Genomic DNA, 16,895 nt, shown 5'->3' with positions numbered 1-16,895 from the left:
TCTGTGACCTCCTTGCTGGGAGTAAATCCAATCTTCCCAGACATGTGAGAAGACCCTGCACACATAAAGGGGTTTCTCTGTCACTGAGAAAATAACACCACGTTCAGGGACCCCAGGGACTCTCCATGGTGCTGACAGACCCACAGTCAAGGCATAGCAGAGGTCCACGCTGGGGAGGGAGGATCGTCCTGTTACGAGACAGGGGTCCAAATAAGCCTTGCTTCTCAGAGCCTGATCTGAGGGGAACTCAAATGTAGACAGAAGGGAAAAAGGAAGAACAGAAAAGGAGGCAAAACTGAGACGGGAGGGGACAGAGAAGTGACCGGGGCAGAGCTTCACCCATGACCCTGGAAAGTACTCCTGCCCTGGGAGGAGGCTCAGCACAGAAAGAGGAAGGAAAGCAGAGCCTACAGTCACAGCAGCCCTGACGGAGCATTCCTGGAGCCCAGGCTCTTTTCCACAGAGGAGGAAAGAGCAGGCAGCAGAGATCATGGGGCCCTCCTCGGCTCCTCCCCACAGAGAATGCATCCCCTGGCAGGGGCTTCTGCTCGCAGGTGAGTGGAGGATTCCTGGGAGTGGGCAGGAGGAGGGATCACAGAGAATGGCTGGGGTCTCCTGGGGAGGACGAGGCTCTGAAAGGGGACAGAGGGCTTCTGCTGGAGCCTCAGGGGAGAGAACATCAGAGAGGGACACGGGTCACAACAAGACAATCACATTGAACTGGGATTGATAAGACGGAGGAAAATCAATTGATCATGTTTTCCAAGTTAATCATGACTGGTCACTACCAGTAGAAAATGATGAGAATAAGAATTACATCAGGGTGACACTTTAAATAAAAATATAATCAGGGCACTAAACCCTGCCCTTGACCACCAACCACAAGTTGCAAAATAACCACCACTCATTATCTCACCCGCGAGTATCTGCAATCAAATTTTAGGCACTGGCATACAACAAATATCAGACAAGTCTCTGTTCAAAGAGCTCACACTCTCACGGGGATGAAGATAGACACCCAGAGAGATCTAGAATGTGAGGTCAGGTGTTGACAAGAGCCCTGGAGGGAACAGAGCAGAAAAAGGTCAGAAAGGGAAGACCCAGGGTCTCTAGAGGAGGTGTCAGGGGAGGGGTCTCCCTAAGATGCCCTGATGTGAGCAGGACCTAAGGGAGTGGGGAGGGAGCCATGCAGACCCCTGGGGAAGGGGATTCCAAACAGGAAAATGCCAAGGTCAGAGGTGCTGAAGGAAGAAAGGTCACACTACTGACCTGGACCAAGTGGACACACGCACTCTCCTCAAGGCTGAGGGGTGAAGGGACTCTCTCAGGACTCAGGGCCCCATCTTTCCATCCCAATACGTAGGTCCTAATACTGACCGAGGCTTTCTCCCTCCTAGCCTCACTTCTAACCTTCTGGAACCCGCCCACCACTGCCCAGCTCACTATTGAATCCAGGCCGTTCAGTGTCACAGAGGGGAAGGAGGTTCTTCTACTTGCCCACAATCTGTCCCAGAATCTTGTTGGCTACATCTGGTACAAGGGAGAAAGAGTGGATGCCAACTGTCGAATTGGATCACATGTAATAGGAACTCAACAAACTATCCCAGGGCCTGCGTACAGCGGTCGAGAGACAATAGACTCCAATGCATCCCTGCTGATCCAGAACGTCACCCAGAATGACACAGGATCCTACACCCTACAAGCCATAAAGGAAGATCTTGTGACTGAAGAAGCAACTGGCCAGTTCCGGGTATATCGTGAGTGATTCCCCATGACCGCTGGGTATTGGGGTCAGTTCTACTTCCCACATACGGGATTGTCAGGCCTGGGCTGTGCCTGTATCCCCTCTGCATTACATCCTGTGTTGGGGTTTGGGCATTTAGTGCAGAACACACACAGGGGAGATAAACTTCAACAGATCAGAATTCTTTTCCTGCATCCAGACCCTGCAGACACTCGGGGCAGAAGAAGGACAGTCTGATGGGGGGACTCAGCAGGGGGAGGTCAGTGTCAGCCAAGCACCCCGTGCCCTCTCCATGAACCTGACCCTAGGAAAGACCCTGGAGAACTGGGTCAGGGCCTGGCCTACGGGGCCCCCTAGGATTGTCACAGGGAAGCTCAGCTCTTCCCAGAGCTGAGACCCTGTGCAAATCCCTGTCCCAGATTCCTGACTCCAGGTGACCCTGGGAACTCTAGAGATCCTGCGCCAGGGCTGGGTGAGACCTCCTGGGCAGGACTGACTGGGAGCAAGATTTTACCACCTGTCTGAGGGTCGTGGCTCCTGGAGTTGGTCACCAGCCAGGGTCCCGCCCCAAGAACCTCTTCTGGGCAAGGACAGGGCCTCATCCTTCACCTTAGACTCAGCATGGAGTGAACAGATGGACAAGATGACTAGGGCATGAGCCCACTGCCCAGGGGAACTTAAGTGACTCCATGGGAAGTTCAATATCCCCAGGGGGAGAAAAAGAAGAGAGAAGATGCTCCCAGCAGCTCCTTTTCCACAAGGGATCAGGCCCAGGGACCTCTCTTTTGGAGGCAAATAAGCATAGATGCTGTTCATTTGGGCAGCTCCTCTATACACAGCTGAGGTCAAGTAATTCTAAATATTTTGAGATTAATTCACAAACAACCTCACAGTCAAATAGCACTTATCCTACTTATTGAAAAAAAATTGAGGAACAGGGAGACACAGTCACCGACTAGGGTCACACAAGTCATAGGTGTCAGATTAGAGTCACACGAGGTCTCTCTGCAGCCACAGCTGCCCCTTCTCCACCAGGGGATGGCTGGAGCTATCGTTAGACATCTGCAGACCTGAGACCTGTCATAAGTCCTCTTTCTTTTTTCTTGGGCATCCACAACTCAGAGGGGGAGATTTTGGTCTGGAGAGTGAGGGGCAAGTGGAAAATTAATCAGTTTTTCCTGATATAGTTTGGATGTTTATCCCCTCCAAATCTCACATTGAAATGTGATCCCCAACATTGGAGGTGAGGATGTTTATCTCTTCCAAATCTCATGTTGAAATGTGATCCCCAACATTGGAGGTGAGGATGTTTATCTCCTCCAAATCTCACGTTGAAATGTGATCGCCAACGTTGGAGGTGAGGATGTTTATCTCCTCCAAGTCTCACGTTGAAATGTGATCCCCAACGTTGGAGGTGAGGATGTTTATCTCCTCCAAATCTCACGTTGAAATGTGATCCCCAGCGTTGGAGGTGAGAATGTTTATCTTTTCCAAATTTCACGTTGAAATGTGATCGCCAGCATTGGAGGTGAGAATGTTTATCTCCTCCAAGTCTCACGTTGAAATGTGATCGCCAACGTTGGAGGTGAGGATGTTTATCTCCTCCAAATCTCACGTTGAAATGTGATCGCCAACGTTGGAGGTGAGGATGTTTATCTCCTCCAAATCTCACGTTGAAATGTGATCGCCAACGTTGGAGGTGAGGATGTTTATCTCCTCCAAGTCTCACGTTGAAATGTGATCCCCAGCGTTGGAGGTGAGGATGTTTATCTCCTCCAAGTCTCACGTTGAAATGTGATCGCCAGCGTTGGAGGTGAGGATGTTTATCTCCTCCAAGTCTCACGTTGAAATGTGATCCCCAGCGTTGGAGGTGAGGATGTTTATCTCCTCCAAGTCTCACGTTGAAATGTGATCCCCAGCGTTGGAGGTGAGGATGTTTATCTCCTCCAAACCTCACGTTGAAATGTGATCCCCAGCGTTGGAGGTGAGGATGTTTATCTCCTCCAAACCTCACGTTGAAATGTGATCCCCAGCGTTGGAGGTGAGGATGTTTATCTCCTCCAAACCTCACGTTGAAATGTGATCCCCAGCGTTGGAGGTGAGGATGTTTATCTCCTCCAAACCTCACGTTGAAATGTGATCCCCAGCGTTGGAGGTGAGAATGTTTATCTCCTCCAAGTCTCACGTTGAAATGTGATCCCCAGCATTGGAGGTGAGGCCTGGTGGGAGGCGCTCAGATCATGGGGGCTGTTTCTCACCATCCCCTTGGTGACAAGTCAGTTCTCACTCTGAGTTCACAGATCTGGTTCTTTAAAAGTGTGTGGCACCTCCACACTCTCTCTTACTCCTGCTTTTGCCACATGACACCACCTGCTCCCCCTTGTCCTTTCACCATGATTGTAAGCTTGCTGGGCCTCACCAGAAGCCAAGCAGATGCTGGTGCCATGCCTGTACAGCCTGCAGATCCCTGCCCCAGTTAAATCTCTTTTCCTTATAAATTACCCAGCCTCAGACATTTCCTTATAGTAACGAAAAGTATCCTAACACATTAGCCTAACCTGGAACTAAATCCCTTGTGTCAACAGAGTCAGTGCCAGGAATGTCCGGGCCTCCCTCTCAGATGCGCACCACTGCCCTCACTCGACCCGAAATCCTGTGTTTCCTGATGTGTCAGTGTCACTCCTATGAGAGGATAAAAGAAACAACCTTGCTTTCACTCCCCACTCACACCCTGCACCAGCGCAGGGCCCAGTGAGAGACACACACTCAGTAGTTCTCTGATGAAGGAGGGAAGGAATGAATGATGAATAATTCATAAACTCTTCAGAGACTGGATCTTGGATGCAGAATCCTAGAAGGTTCTGGCCACACCTGTTTCCTGTCCCTCCAGGGGCCAGGATCCTTGTTGCATTCCTCTAACCCCTGCCCCTAAATCTACCCCAAGAACCACATCTCATGGGACTCTGGCACAGCTCATCTGTGGGAAGGTTTTCAGGGCTTCCTGGTCCTGGTTCCAGAATCACCAGGGGTCTCCTGGCCCCTGGGGTCCGTGAGGTCACTGTAGTCCTCACAGCTCACTGCCATGTAATCTCTGACTCTCTCTGCTCCCCCTTGTCCCTTATCTTCATCCCCCTTCACAACAGTGAGGATACCCCTGCCCTGCGCAGCTTCCTCCACCATTAGGTATTCCCCAGTAACTCCCTCTAACAAGACTGGCTGTTCTGTTCCCTTCCCACTCACACTATGGCCTGGCCCAACTCCGGGACAATAAAAAAAAAAAAAAAAAAAGGCACAGAAATCAGCTGGATCAGAGCCCCTGCCAGGCTTCATCATGAGCCAGTGTCCCCAGGTCACCAGGAGAACGAGCTTCCACTGTGTCCCCACCCAGGGCTCCATGAGGCCAACACATGGAACAGGCCACAGGACAGGGACGAGTGACTCCTCCACCTACTCTTGTAATTGCCCAGCAGGTTCTTCCTGCCACTGCACTGACAAAACCAATTCACCGAGACCACGATATTGCAGTCAAGATAGAGTTTAATTAATGCTAAGTGAGCCAAACAGCAAGACAGGAGTTTATTATTACTTAAATCAGCCTCCCTGGAGGCTTGAGGTTAGAGTTTTTCATGGATAGTTTGATGGCAGGGGACTAGGGAATGGGGAATGCTGATTGGTTGGGGATAAAATCATAGGGATGTGGCAACTGATCCCGGTGTGCTGAAACTGCCTCTGAGTGGGGGCCACAAGACCACTGACTGAATCATGGGTCTTGGTCCAGGTGGAGTCAGTCCGTTGCCAGAATGCAAAAGTCTGAGAAACATCTCAAAAGACCAATCTCAGGTTCTACAATAGTGATGTTATCTATGGGAGCAATTAGGGAAGTCACAAATCTTGTGACTTCTGGACACATGCGTCCTGAGGAATTAGGGACCGCAGAAACTATGCCTACATTTTAGCACAATTCGGGCCCCTCCCATAATGCTAATCTCGTAATGTTTCATTAGTTTTACAAAGGCAATCCCTGACAAAGAGGGAGTTAGTTTTAGGGAGGGACTATAATCATCCTTGCTTCAAAGTTTCACCGTGTTGGCCAGGATGGTCTTGATCTCCTAACCTTATGATCCACCCACCTCGGCCTCCCAAAGTGCTGGGGTTACAGGCATGAGCCACCATGCCCGGCCTGAAACAGCAAAGTTTTAAAAGAGTGGGAAAAGGCCAGGCGTGGTGGCTCATGCCTGTAATCCCTGCACTTTGGAAGGGTGAGGCAGGTGGATCACCTGAGGTTGGAAGTTTGAGACCAGCCTGGCCAACATGATGATACCCCATCTCTACAAAAAATACAAAAAATTAGCCAGGCATGATGGCAGGCGCATGTAATCCCACCTACTCAGGAGGCCGAAGCAGGAGAATCGCTTGAAACCAGGAGGTAGAGGTTGCAGTGAGCCAAGATCGTGCGATTTCACTCCAGCCTGGGCGGCAAAAGCGAAACTCTGTCTCCAAAAAAAAAAAAAAAAAAAAAAGAGTGGGGAAAAAATGTGGAACAGCATATCCAACTTCATATTCAATATTTTGTATTGACAATGGCATGTTTTATATTTTGTAGTTGTGGGACAACTATAAAAGCTGTAACATACATGTAATGGGATACTGGTGGTTCCTGGGACCAGGTGGAGCTGGCCAGCCCTGTGCTGTCTGATGGGCTGTGTCCACACACACCTGTGTCCCTCATAATGATGCCATTATCATAAGATGGGGTCTTCATGTGGGGAGATGCACAAGCCGCTGGCATCGTACTTAGACTCTGCCCAATTCAAGATAATTTAATCAAACTCTAGTTGTGTTTCCTGTGGTCTAGAGAAAAGGAGGAAGGCGTTTCATATGACTGTTTTGGACGCCTTCCCATTTTGCCTAACTCTGCACAGGAAACTGAGATGAGTGTTCTTTCTAAATTTACTGACATAACACACATCACATCTCCTAATTTGGGATTATTCTTCTCTATGTATTATTGAGATATCTCAGACGTTCCCTCTGACCAGTTCTGTCTTCCTAACAGGACTCACAATTCTCTCTCTACCCAGAGAGTCACTGATTTCAAACCAAAGTCAGCATCTTTCTTTGAGCTTAACATGATTATGCTGGTCTTCAGCGTTTAGCAGACCAAAACCTTACTGTGTTATCAAGAGAAATACTATAGCCAGCAATTGCCTTAGATCTTTAGACCGTTAATTTCCACTGATAGGTAAAAGTTTAATGTTTCCCCCAAATTTCTTTTTTTTCACTACAGTAAGAACATAACTCCTTTGTTTAAACTCCTGACAAATTTTTAAGGGCAAAATGGACTATTACAGATGGGGAATCCCAAATCCAAAAATCCAAAATGCAAAATGCTCCAATATCCAAAACTTTTTGACCACTGGCATGATGTTCAAAGGAAGTGCTCACTGGAGCATTTTGAAATTTTGGATTTTCAGATTTGAGATGATAAACTGATACTTGTAATACAAATATTCCAAAATAAAAAATAATCAGAAATCCAAAGCACTTTTGCTCTTCTGCATAAGAGATACCCAAACTCTATTAACTATAGACACCAAGGTGTACAGCAGATCTCCAGAACCTCCATATCTTACATAGCTGAAACTGCACACCCAAGGAACAACTTCCGCCCAGCCCTTGGAAATCACCATTCTGCTCTTTTATTTTTTTCTCTTTTCTTTTTTATTTTTTATTTTTTTTAATTTTTTTTTTTTTTGAGATAGAGTTTTACTCTTGTCACCCAGGCTGGAGCACAATGGTGTGATCTAGGCTCACTGCAACCTCCGCCTCCCAGGTCCAAGCAATTCTCCCTTGCCTCTTAAGTAGCTGGGATTACAGGCATGCCACCACATCCAGGCAATTTTTGTATTTTTAGTAGAGACAGGGTTTCACCATGTTGGCCAGGCTGGTCTCGAACTCCTGACCTCAGGTGATCTGCCCACCTCAGCCTCCCAAAGTGCTGGGATTACAGGCATGAGCCACCGTGCCCAGCCTTCTACTATAACTTTTATTTACTCACTGTATCATCTCGGTCACCATGACACACCTGGAAGGAACAACCTCACCTTGTAATTCTGAGACCTCAGCACCTGTGTGTTCCAGGTGAGGACCCCAAGGTCAGCCAGGCAGTCAGCCATCAGGGAAGGAACAGGAGAGGTGCCAGGGGATGTGACTCCTGGTCCTTGTCTGTCCCCCACCCAGTGCTGCTGCTCAATTCACAACTGGGAAAGTCTCTGCTGCTTTCACGGGCAGGCAGCCTCACAGGTTCTGAGCCCTCAGACACTCATGCATCTGTCTGTGACACACATGTCTGTCTTGGTCTTTTTTGTTGTTGTTTCTTTGTTTTGTTTGTTTTGAGAGACAGAGTCTCGCTCTGTCACCCAGGCTGGAGTGCAGTGATGCAATCGCATCTCACTGCAAGCTCTGCCTCCTGGGTTCACGCCATTCTCCTGCCTCAGCCTCCCAAGTAGCTGGGACTACAGGCACCCGCCACCACGCCTGGCTAATTTTTTCTATTTTTAGGAAAGATGGGATTTCAGCATGTTAGCCAGGATGGTCTCGATCTCATGACCTCGTGATCCACCCGCCTCAGCCTCCCAAAGTCCTGGGATTACAGATGTGAGCCACCGACCCAGCCCTGTCTTGGTCTTTTAAGGAGTGGGGTTGGCCGAAGAATAGGAGATGTTGATTCTGATTAAAATATGCCTGTGGAGGAATCACGGGTGCCACACAGGGCAATCTTCTCTCTGTTGTCTGCACAGCGGAGCTGCCCAAGCCCTACATCTCCAGCAACAACTCCAACCCCGTGGAGGACAAGGATGCTGTAGCCTTCACCTGTGGATCTGAGGCTCAGGACCCAACCTACCTGTGGTGGGTAAATGGTCAGAGCCTCCCGGTCAGTCCCAGGCTGCAGCTCTCCAATGGCAACAGGACCCTCACTCTACTCAGTGTCACAAGGAATGACACAGGACCCTATGAGTGTGAAATACAGAACCCAGCGAGTGTTAACTTCAGTGAGCCAGTCACCCTGGATGTCCTCTGTGAGCATCTTCTGTTCCTCTGTGGCCCGGGCCACCAGCCCAAATCCACACAGCCAGAGGTCAGGCCTCTCAGTCCCTCTCAGCTCCAAGGACTCAGACTCTCACCCAGGTTGGCCATGACTTCCTGTCCCGAGTAAACCTGGGCAGACCCAGCCTTGACCAAGAATAGGAGAGGAGGGGCTACTCCTGTCCTGGGAGGCTCAGGGTCCACAGCCTGTGATGGGAGAAACAGGTGAATGTCTCAGACCCAGATTCAGTGGATACAGTGGGTTTCATTAGGACTTCAAGGTTGTGACTTGGCTCAGAGGGACACTGTGGCTCTTCCACAGACCAGCAGCTTCCCCTTCCCTCTGATGATATCGTCTATGGCTTTATTCTCTTTGCTCCAGATGGACCAGGCATTCCCACCATTTCCCCCCCAGACTCCTATTACCACCCAGGGGCAAATCTCAACCTCTCCTGCCACGTGGCCTCTAACCCACCCACACAGTATTCCTGGTTTGTCAGTGGAATGCTCCAGCAACACACACAAAATCTCCTTATCGCCAACATCACAGTGGATAATAGCGGATCCTATGCTTGCCTCGCCCATAACTCAGCCACTGGCCTCAGTACAATCACAGTCAAGACAATCACAGTCTCTGGTAAGTGGATCCCTGGAGCACAGGCCCTAGGCCCTTGGTAGAGGCAGTCAGCTTTCTGAAAGAGCCTGGAAGCTTATTTCCTAGCCCATGTCTTGGACACAAGCAAATTCCAAACTCTACCCTGAGCCCTCTCACTCCATCTCTGCAGGACCCCTCCTCCCCTTGTTGTTCTGATTTCTCACAGCTGACCTTGGGGCCAGCCTGGAATGCTGTACAAATTTTGTTGTATCACTTACAAGTTCTGTGACCTTCCTTGACTTACTGAGGTGCTATAAGTCTCAGATGCTAACTCTGCAGCTGGGGGTGATGCTCCTCTCCCTCAAGGTGATGGGAAGATGAGATGAGCTGTAGGTACGTTGGTACCCACTGTGCGTGGTACATGGAATTCCCCCAAAAACAGTCAATGAACATCATCCCCACTCATCAGCATTGAGTTGATGGCGAGGGCCTGCCCTTTGTGAGTGTTATGGGATGGAAAAGGAAAAACAGAGGGAAGAGGCATGATGCGAGAAGAAGGAGGGACTAAAAGGCACAGGAGCAGGGTGAGGTGTAAGCACATCTGGGAGAATGTATGAGTTGGTGCTGCCCAGTGTGTGAAGCCCGCTGAAAATTGTGCCACTGTGGAAAGCAAGGGAATCCGTGATGAGGACAACACAACAGACCGCACTCAGGCCCCGTGGCATCTCCTTCTCCCCTGATCGCACACCTTCCCCGCAAGGCCCCTGTGGTTTCCTCTGGGATAGACTTTGCCTTCTTCTTTCTGCAGAAGAAAATGCCCCAGGCCTTCCTGTGGGGGCCGTCGCCGGCATGATGACCGGGGTCCTGGTCGGAGTGGCGCTGGTGGCCGCCCTGGTGTGTTTCCTGCTCCTCGCCAAAACTAGAAGGTACCACAGCTTTTTCCCATCCTCTTCCCACCCCCTAGGCTGACTCTAGGCCAGGAGAAAGGAGACCTTGTCCTGTATTCACGACCAGGCTCTCCATGGCCTCCCAAGTCCCCAGGGATCCTTCCCTGTTATTCCACAGCTCCCCCCTCGTCAGCTCCTGACCCTAGGTTGCTGCCTCGACAGCTTCCTCCTCTGTGAATTCGGCCTAGTTAAGGCCCCACCCCTGAGTGTGGCCCTAGTTCCCTCACACAGCAAAGCCACAGCTGCCTGGAGGGAGGGAGAGAAGGAGGGAGGGAGGAAGGGGGGGCTCTGTAATTGGTACCTCCCGCTGTTCATTGAATCCACCCACACAGTGAGGGGGATTTCCTGGTTCCAGATCCTGGGCATCGTCACACAATGGGGAGTGGACCAGCCTGGACAGGCTGGGTGGGGTCAGTGCCCCCCATGGCTGATGTGGTAACCATAGGCCCTGAGGTGTGAGATGGGAGAATCTGGGTCTCACACCAGCATGTCCTGGAGCGTCCTTTGTGTCTCTTGCCAAGCGGTTGAGAGAGAGGACAAGGACACTGTCCCATTTCAGTATCACCACTCAGGACACTGAGTTCCAGGAGAATCCAAGACACTTGCAGTCCCCTCCGTGTCCTGCACAACTGGCCCTGTTTTCCCTCTGGGGCCTTGACCCTTCCTCCCAGGCCAACCCTCATGGTCTGGTTCCTTCCTTGGGTCCTCAGTCCCTTTCCTGGGTCCCTGGGTCAATGTTCTCCTGGCCCAGCATCTGCCTGAGGGTCCTTCCCCTCTGCTCAGGACAGACGTGGCTTCCTAAAGCCTCTCCTCAGCTACCCTCTGCTAGGCTCCTCCTAACACAAACCTGAGGGAGACAGGAGGTCTCCATGCCCGTCCTTGAAAATGGGGTTCCCTTCTTGTCCCCTGTTCTAACTCCAAAATTGTGGCTTTTAACCCGGCACCCTCCCAAAGGACCCTGACCTTTCCTAGAACCAGCATCCAGCACGACCTCAAGGAGCAGCAGCCCCAAGTCCTTGCCCCTGGTGAGTGTCCTCTCAGCCCAGGTGTGGCTAGGAACCCCTAGGTCAACCCCACAGTGTCCGCTCCTGCCAGTCACTCCCAGGGAGGCTCTGATCCTTTCCCGGGGGCTGCAAAGAGGATCTCATAAAACATCAAACAGGGGGCCCCAACTGGCCGGGTCAGCCCTGACCTGTGGGCTCTGGGTCAGGGGTCACCTCCCCAACCTCAGCTGCTCAGGTATCTTAGAGCTGAGGACACCCCACGCCTTCCTGGAGAGGGGGAAAGGCTCTCCTCCCACCCTGCTGCTCACGCCTGTCTCTGTTTCCAGGCCGTGGTCCCTCCCACAGCTCTGCCTTCTTGGTAAGCCTGTCCCCTCCCAGCCCCTTTCTACTGGGGTCCCAGCTGTGCAGGCTCTGGGCAGAGGAACCATCAGCCCCCGAGCACAGCACAGACCCACCTTCCCCAGAACACACAGGGCAAGGCTAGCCCTGCCCTGCCCAGGAGCTCGGCCTCCCTATAGGGCCGGGACCACCCACGCCCTGTGCTGACCCCTCCCTGGGACCCTCCATCGCCTGAGGAGACCCCTGGAGTCTGGCAGGTGCAGAGTGGACACTGGGACCGTCAGTCAGGGGCCCACATTAACAAGGGTGCGGGGTGGGCCCAGCCAGGAAAAGGGTCAGGGTGCTGTGTCCACACTAGGAGGCTGAGCTCAGGGGCAGAGCTGGTCACTCCTGAGGGGAAATGACCAGAAATAGACACAGGGAAGTAAATCCTGGTCAATCAGAGACAGGAAACTTGCAGGCTTGGCCTCCATGACCCTCCATCCCTGTCCACAGATGTCCTCTCTCTCCGCTGCCCAGGCCCCCCGACCTGGCCCCAGGACAGCCGCTCCCATCTATGAGGTGAGTGTGGGCCACGGATGTTCTGGTCCCACAGGCCCCAGGGGACCCAGGATCTGTCCCGACTGGCACCGGCTGAGCTCTGAGATCTAGGAAACTGCTGTGAAAATAAGAACAGGGGGTGGTGAGCAGAAGAGGGAGGGGCCTGGGAGCAGGAATCCCCTGAGCACAGCCAGGTTCAGCCCCAGAGCAGCCCTGGCTGGGCCCAGAGCCTGGGAGACACCAGACCCTGTTCTGAGAAGGCTACAGGGGTTTAGGCCTCTTCTCTGTTTTTGCAGGAAATGCTAAAACATGACACAAACGTTTACTGCCGGATGGACCGAAAAGGAGATGTGGCTTCTTAGGTTCCTTTGGGAGCTGCTCCTGTGGGTTGATGGAGCATCCCGACCCCCCAGCCCTGGGGATGGGGAAGGACATGGAGCCTGAGTCAGAGAACCAGCTCTGAGTCCTGAAAAGACACTGGGGCCTGGGGACAGGGAGGGATGGAGGATCCCTGTTGAATATCCGAGGACCCCGACAGGCTGCCCTGGGCTCTGGGTGGGCCAGGACAAAGGCCTCCCATCACCACAGGAAGCAGAGGCTTGCAGAGAAAGTGAATGGGCCTGTGGCCCACCTGGGGTCACCTGGAAAGGATCTCAATAAACAAGACCCTTCCTCTCATTGGCTCTTTTTCTGCTCATGGGAACTTTGCAAAAATTCACCTGAAACTCCATATCTATTCTCTCCTGGTCACATGTCATCTCCAACTTATTTCAATCCCAGTCTCTCTTTCCCTAGGAGGCAGAAATAGGGGGTTGGGAGTCAGAATGGGGGGGACCCTACACAGGAAAGGGCGGGATTCACAGGAGCACTGCCCAGCCAGCCGAGCTCTCGGCTGTCCTCACACTGCCCCAGGGACCTACAGTGCCTAGCCCTGGCCACTGGGTTTACTCTCTGTCAAAAAGGCCAGCGCTCAGGACATCTTTACTCATATTAGGGGATACACAGAGGGGCTGTCAGAGTAATCAAGGGGAGGACAGACCCAGAATTTAGTCCTGGAGTAAGATCCAGACACTACCTGGGACTCTAGCCCATCATTTCCCATCGGTTCCCACTTTACCCCCTGGCATGGATCTCACTGAACAATCCTCCTGTCCACACAGGAGCTTCCAGGTCAGAGACACAGGGCTGTCTCACCTAAAGCTCACGCAGTCTCCTGTGGCAATGGGACCACCTGTCTCCTCTTCTCCTTGGCCTGCAGGGCCCTCCACTCAGGCCTCACCTGCAGCTCCACCACATACCTGGGCCAGAGGTTCTCTGTCCTTCCTGAGGGCCCCGGGGAGTGTAATGATCTCATGGAGGTTCACTCAGACCAGGTGCCACCTTCCCACAATCAGGCTGGTCCCTGCACTAAAGCACAGAGCCATGGTTCCTGAGGATGTTCTGCCACTGCCCAGGATTGTTTGCCATGAGATGGGAAAAGGAAAAACAACCTGTAAATTTACATGAGGATTTAGCTCTAAATGATTCCTTAGCCCGCCTGCACACGTCGTCAGATGAGACAAGGTGACATCTCTTGTGTCAGTTTCCTGTTGATGCTGTGACAAATTCCCACAGGCCAGGCATGTTGGTGTGTGCCTTGGTCCCAACTACTCAGGAGGTTGAAGCGGGAGGATCGCTTGAGCCCAGGAGGTTGAGGCTGCAATGAGCTCTGATCACACCACTGCATGCCGGCCTGGGCAACAGAGATGACAACTCCATTGCTAAACTTAGTGGCATAAAACAACAACAATGTGTCCACTTGGCTGTGTTCTTCCTGGCAGCTCCAGGGAAAAGTCTGCTCCCTCACCTTTTCCAATTACTAGAGGCTGCCTGCATCCTTAACTTTGGCCCCTTCCTCCATCTTCAAAGCGAGAAGTACAGCATCTTGAAACCTCTCTGTGCTGTGCCTCCATCCTCACTGACTTCCCTGCCTCCCTCTCTCGTAAGGAAGGGACTTGTGGTTATTTTGGACCCACCTGGATAAACCGCAATAATCTCCCCATGTCATTATCCTTCATTTATCTGCTAAGTGTCTTTTACCATGTGCCGTATTCACACATCTTGGGATGAGGATGTGTGCATCTTTGAGAGGTGCTTGTTCTATCCTTCACTCCTCTCAAGGCCATTTTATCATGATTGTTCACTACAAACTACACATGGGCACCTGGATAGGGTTATCCTGACTGTGGCGTCAGTTTTTGTAGTGACATCCCCAGCACCATCCAAGTCCTGAGAGAGGGAGACAGAGGGCTCTCCATGCCCCTAGTACCTCTCCACCTTCTCCTCAGTGACAAGCTCAGTTGTTAAGAATGAGAGATGTGGCCAGGTGTGATGTCTCACACCTGTAATCCCAGCACTTTGGGAGGCCGACGGGAGTGGATCACCTGAGGTCAGGAGTTTGAGACCAGCCTGACCAACATGCCGAAACACCGTCTCTACTAAAAATACAAAAATTAGCCAGGCATGGTGGCACATGCCTGTAATCCCAGCTACTCGGGAGGCTGAGGCAGGAGAATCACTTGAACCTGGGAGGTGGAGGTTGCAGTAAGCCAAAATCATGCCACTACACTTCAACCTGGTTGACAGAGTGAGACTCCATCTCAGAAAAAAAAAAAAAAAAAGGAAAAGAAAAAAGAAAACAAAAGAAAAGAAAAACAAACAATAAAAGAGATGTGACTGGAAGATCACAACTCACCAGCCCTTCAATAGTTCATGGACATCAGCACCATGGATAGTGACCCTGGAAGGGTCATCTGCAAACACTGCTGCAGGGAGCACACAGATGGGAAGAAGAAACTGCCAGGAAAAGCCACCCAGTCTGTTCTGCCTGAGAAAGACGCAATGAGGGAGAACCTGATTCTTTTATAATGTGTTTGTCGTGAGCCCTGTGCACATGACTAAATGTTAGGGTTGTTGGCGAGGGTTGTTGACACCCCTGGCAGGACTGTTTTCTGTAGCCAAAGTATGACCTTGGAGAGGCTGAGTCTGCTCCAGCTTCACAGTGAATGTCCCTACCTCTAAGACTCAAGCCACTGTCTCTGCCTACAACACAGTGGGAAAAAGCAAGTTACTCCTGATGCTCCATTTCTTGGGCTAGGTGATGAGTCCTTGGGATTTGTTAAATCACACTCTATATCCAATATTTTTGTTACATATAACCCTTTGTATGTAGTTAATATGTCCTGTCCCTGGTATCAGGATTAAGCCGTCCATTTGGGACACGTAGGACACCATTTCCTTTGACTTGTCCATTCCCTTTGAAGATCATTGATGTCTTCAACCACCTTGGCTAGTGGGTTGAAGACAATCTGTGAAAGTATACCTTGGCCCACCCAGGCCTCAGCTCAGCCTTCTAAAACTAACAGGCCAGTTGGTCAGATGTTAGGAAGAGGTGGGCGAAGCCTGCTGATAAAACTCATCTACTAAAACCTCCCTCTGTGACCTAAGGCCTCTTGTCATAGGCTCACTGGTCTCCACCCAGCCCTATCCCACTTGCTGTGACTATTCTGGCTTCCTAACCACCCCTTCCAGAACCTAGATTGGTCATGGGGGTCATGGAGGTCCATGGTAACCAAAACCTCATACCAGTTCCACTTCTGAGGCCAGGTGCAGGCCACCTGTGCTTCAGACCCCACTTGCTCAAGCCACTAACAAAGGTGGGCTTCGTGGCCTTGAGGGGTTAAGCCTGTGTCCTCGCCTGTAAAATGCAAACACAGAGGCGACAACATCTATTTAATAAGGTTGTAGTAAGGATGAATGAGGTAATGCACAGAAAATGCCTAACCCACAGTAAAGGTACCCTAAGTCACCGCCTTTAAACCTCACAAGATAGTAGAGAGAAATAAACTGAGTTTCCACACATAAATGGCCTGACACAGAGACTCTGCATTCCCTACTTCCCACCCCTAAACACACAAACTCACACACACACACACACACACACACACTCACACACTCATTAAAAGGCATGAAGTTGCAGGGTGAGTGTATCTGCTGCCCCCTTACGGCCAGAGACAAGAATCACACTGTTCTCCTTTCCTAGGAGCCCAGAACCTGAACTCCGGGTAAAAAACAACCACGCCAGCCCTGCTCTTTCCTCTCTCTTCCATATTTCCCAACTTACCAAAAAAAAAAACTACTGAGCAGATAAAATCATCTCAGTTCTCCAATCTCTCAACGAAATTCCCTCAGCAGGGACAGAAATCTGCAGGGGAGGTAAGGGAGATGCTACTTTGAGCAGGTTTCACCTCCTAGAGCCAGTTTCCTCTTTGCAAAATAGAGATAAAAGCTGCCTCACGGAGGTCTTGTGAGGATTAAATGATATCCTGTATGTAAAACACTAGCACAGATACTAGCACAGTGTCTGGCATACAGAGTAGCTACTCAATAAGTAATCCCAGATAATAATCACCCTGGTGGCCAAACACAGTAGCTCCCATGTGAAATCCCAGCTACCAAGGAGGCTGAGGCAGGAGGATCACTTGAGGCCAAAGATTCGAGACCGGACCAGGCAACATAGTGAGACAGACCCCCATCTCAAAAAAAGGAAGAAAAAAAAATTGGCCTGAGGAGACTCTTCTCTAACTCATAAGACCCTTTCT

General features: G+C 51.0%; 1 protein-coding gene across 2 annotated transcripts; it reads left to right on the top strand.

Annotated features, from left to right (window-relative positions):
• Nucleotides 1-217: 217 nt before the first annotated feature.
• Nucleotides 218-12,933, top strand: LOC103234742 (cell adhesion molecule CEACAM3-like). Of its 2 annotated transcripts, XM_007996926.3 has the most exons (9): nt 218-554; nt 1,398-1,757; nt 8,545-8,823; nt 9,213-9,467; nt 10,234-10,351; nt 11,327-11,397; nt 11,703-11,734; nt 12,211-12,276; nt 12,552-12,933. In XM_007996926.3, the coding sequence occupies exons 1-9, from the start codon at nt 491-493 to the stop codon at nt 12,615-12,617; spliced, it is 1,311 nt and encodes a 436-aa protein (XP_007995117.3). In that variant the 5' UTR covers nt 218-490; the 3' UTR covers nt 12,618-12,933. The 2 variants fall into 2 exon arrangements, with proteins under 2 accessions (XP_007995117.3, XP_072872509.1); XM_073016408.1 differs by lacking the exons at nt 8,545-8,823; nt 9,213-9,467 and having other exon boundaries at nt 219-554.
• The last annotated feature ends 3,962 nt before the right edge of the window (nt 12,934-16,895 follow it).

The sequence above is a fragment of the Chlorocebus sabaeus genome, chromosome 6 (assembly GCF_047675955.1).
Source record: "Chlorocebus sabaeus isolate Y175 chromosome 6, mChlSab1.0.hap1, whole genome shotgun sequence".
NCBI lineage: Eukaryota > Metazoa > Chordata > Mammalia > Primates > Cercopithecidae > Chlorocebus > Chlorocebus sabaeus.
This window is presented reverse-complemented; position numbering and strand designations above follow the sequence as displayed.

Excerpts from the sequence above, each read along its gene's own strand:
- LOC103234742 (XM_007996926.3), top strand. The coding sequence starts at position 491 with ATGGGGCCCTCCTCGGCTCCTCCCCACAGAGAATGCATCCCCTGGCAG. Across the intron at positions 10,352-11,326 it reads CTCCTCGCCAAAACTAGAAG|GACCCTGACCTTTCCTAGAA; the intron begins GTACCACAGCTT and ends ACCCTCCCAAAG. Across the intron at positions 12,277-12,551 it reads CAGCCGCTCCCATCTATGAG|GAAATGCTAAAACATGACAC; the intron begins GTGAGTGTGGGC and ends CTGTTTTTGCAG.